Source organism: Echiichthys vipera, assembly GCF_963691815.1.
Source record: "Echiichthys vipera genome assembly, chromosome: 12".
NCBI lineage: Eukaryota > Metazoa > Chordata > Actinopteri > Perciformes > Trachinidae > Echiichthys > Echiichthys vipera.
The window spans coordinates 289,543-292,042 of NC_139837.1; the positions used below are offsets into that span (position 1 = coordinate 289,543).

The following is a 2,500-nucleotide window of genomic DNA, read 5'->3' on the forward strand; positions in this document are numbered from 1 at the left end:
ACGCGGAGGTTCTCTCCGAGCTGAGCGACAGCCTCCGGAACCGGCAGGACGAGTGGAGCAGCCGGCCGAGCCCGGTGCGGGACACGCTGCTCACCCTGTCCGGCTGCACCCCGTTCGACGTCCGCTTCAAGAAGGACCACGGGCTGGTGGGCCGGGTGTTCGCCTTCGACGCCGTGTCCAAACCGGGACTGGAGCACGAGCTGAAGATCTTCATCGAGTACCCGAGCGGCTCCGGGACCGTGTTCTCCAGCGCCTCCGGGGTGGCCAAGCAGATGTACCAGGACTGCATGAAGGACTTCGGCCGGGGTCTGTCCTCCGGGTTCAAGTACCTGGAGTACGAGAGGACGCACGGCTGCGGGGACTGGCGCCTGCTGGGGGACCTGTTACCGGAGTCCCTGCGCTTCTTCAAGGAGCCCGCGGGGGCGGACTCGCTCCCGCAGCCGCACACCGACCCCGGCTGCCCGCTGCTGCCCACCGCCCTGCCGCCGCCGCCCGGCCGGGCTCTGGCCTCGGGCAGCGGCGGCTCCAGGGCCGGCGGGAGGAAGAGGAAACCGTCCCCGGAGCCGGACTGCGGAGCACCGGAGGAGCAGCAGCGGTGGATCCACAGCCAGGCCGAAGCCCTCAAACTCACCATGGCCGTGGGCTCTTTCTCCGGCCGCGCCTCCCCGGAGCCCGCGGCGGCTCCCCCGCAGGGCGGACAGTCCCCGATGGCCGCGCTCATGTCGGCGGCGGACACGCTTGGGACCGCGGACCGGGACTCGGTTCACTCCACCACCTCCTCCTCCAGACTCAACAGCAGCAGCCCGGCGTCCCCCGCCTCCGTGTCCGGCCAGAGGCGCCTCTCGTCCCGCAGCGGAGACCTGGGACCGTCCGCGGGGGGTCCGGACCCGAGCGTGCCGGACTCGCCCGCGGCCAGCAGCGGGCCTCTGTGCTGCACCATCTGCCACGAACGGTTGGAGGACACGCACTTCGTGCAGTGCCCCTCCGTCCCCGGACACAAGTTCTGCTTCCCCTGCTCCAGAGAGAGCATCAAGGCCCAGGGCGCCTCCGGGGAGGTGTACTGCCCCAGCGGGGACCGGTGCCCGCTGCTCGGCTCCACCGTGCCCTGGGCCTTCATGCAGGGGGAGATCAACACCATCCTGTCCGGGGAGGTGAAGGTGAAGAAGGAGAGCGAGCCCTGAGGGGGAGGGAGGGAGGAGGGAGGGAGGGAGGTGAAGAAGGAGAGCGACCCCTGAGGGGGGGGGGTAATTGTTCTCTTCTTCATGTGAACCTGAACTCTGTCCGTCAGCGGAGATCCTTCATCAACATCTGCTATAATAATGATTATTATTATTATTATTGTTGTTATTATTATTATTCTTCTTTATTACAGAGGTGAAGCTGGAGGAGTTAAGGAACATAAATAATTAATATTTCAATAATTTATCAATATTTAAACTTCACATATTTAAAATTCATCTTTTCAAACGGATTTAAATTAAAAACACTTCATTTTAAATATTTTTACATTTCTGCAAGTTAACACAAAAGTGATGAACTGTTGCCGTTAGCTGCTAGCTGTTAGCTGTCGGATGTTGGTTAACTGTTGGCTGTGCGACCTGCCCCGCATGTAAGCTGTTAACTATTAGCTGTAGGCTGTTAACTATTAGCTGTTGGTTGTTAACTGTAGGCCGTTAGCTGTAGGCTGTTAGCTGTCAGCTGTTAGCTATCGGCCGTTAGCTGTCGGCCGTTAGCTGTAGGCTGTTAGCTGTCGGCTGTTAGCTGTACGCCGTTAGCTGTCGGGCGTTAGCTGTTGGCTGATAGCTGTCTGTTAGCTGTCTGCTGTTAGCCGTTAGCTGTCAGCTGTTAACTATAGGCTGTTAGCTGTAGGCTGTTAGCTGTAGGCTGTTAACTGTTAGCTGTCGGCCGTTAACTGTTAACTGTTAGCTGTCGGCTGTTAGCTGTTAACTGTTAGCTGTCGGCTGTTAGCTGTTAGCTGTCGGCTGTTAGCTGTAGGCTGTTAGCTGTTTACTGTTAGCTGTTGGCTGTTAGCTGTTAACTGTTAGCTGTAGGCTGTTAGCTGTCGGCTGTTAGCTGTAGGCTGTTAACTGTTAGCTGTAGGCTGTTAGCTGTCGGCTGTTAACTGTTAGCTGTAGGCTGTTGGTTGTTAACTGTTGGCTGTTAGCCGTTAGCTGTAGGCCGTTAGCTGTCGGCTGTTAGCTGTAGGCTGTTAGCTGTCAGCTGTTAGCTGTCGGCCGTTAGCTGTAGGCTGTTAGCTGTCGGCTGTTAGCTGTCAGCTGTTAGCTGTAGGCCGTTAGCTGTCGGGCGTTAGCTGTTGGCTGATAGCTGTCTGTTAGCTGTCTGCTGTTAGCCGTTAGCTGTCAGCTGTTAACTATAGGCTGTTAGCTGTAGGCTGTTAGCTGTAGGCTGTTAGCTGTCGGCCGTTAACTGTTAACTGTTAGCTGTCGGCTGTTAGCTGTAGGCTGTTAACTGTTAGCTGTCGGCTGTTAGCTGTTAGCTG

General features: G+C 57.6%; 2 protein-coding genes and 1 long non-coding RNA gene across 3 annotated transcripts in view; all 3 read left to right on the top strand.

The window, feature by feature from the left end:
* Positions 1-1,181, top strand: part of irf2bpl (interferon regulatory factor 2 binding protein-like) — a gene marked incomplete at its 3' end in the record, with an annotated part of 1,848 nt that extends 667 nt beyond the window's left edge. Inside the window, exon 1 of the mRNA XM_083924234.1 lies at positions 1-1,181. This exon is cut by the window's left edge and continues 667 nt beyond it. Within this exon, the coding sequence (XP_083780360.1) occupies positions 1-1,181 (1,181 nt within the window).
* Positions 1-2,500, top strand: part of kiaa0586 (KIAA0586 ortholog) — a gene marked incomplete at both ends in the record, with an annotated part of 23,778 nt that overhangs the window by 4,725 nt on the left and 16,553 nt on the right. The window lies entirely within an intron of this gene.
* LOC310954652 overlaps positions 1-2,500 on the top strand; it is a 7,696-nt gene that overhangs the window by 3,361 nt on the left and 1,835 nt on the right. The gene's annotated exons all lie outside the window — the stretch shown is intronic.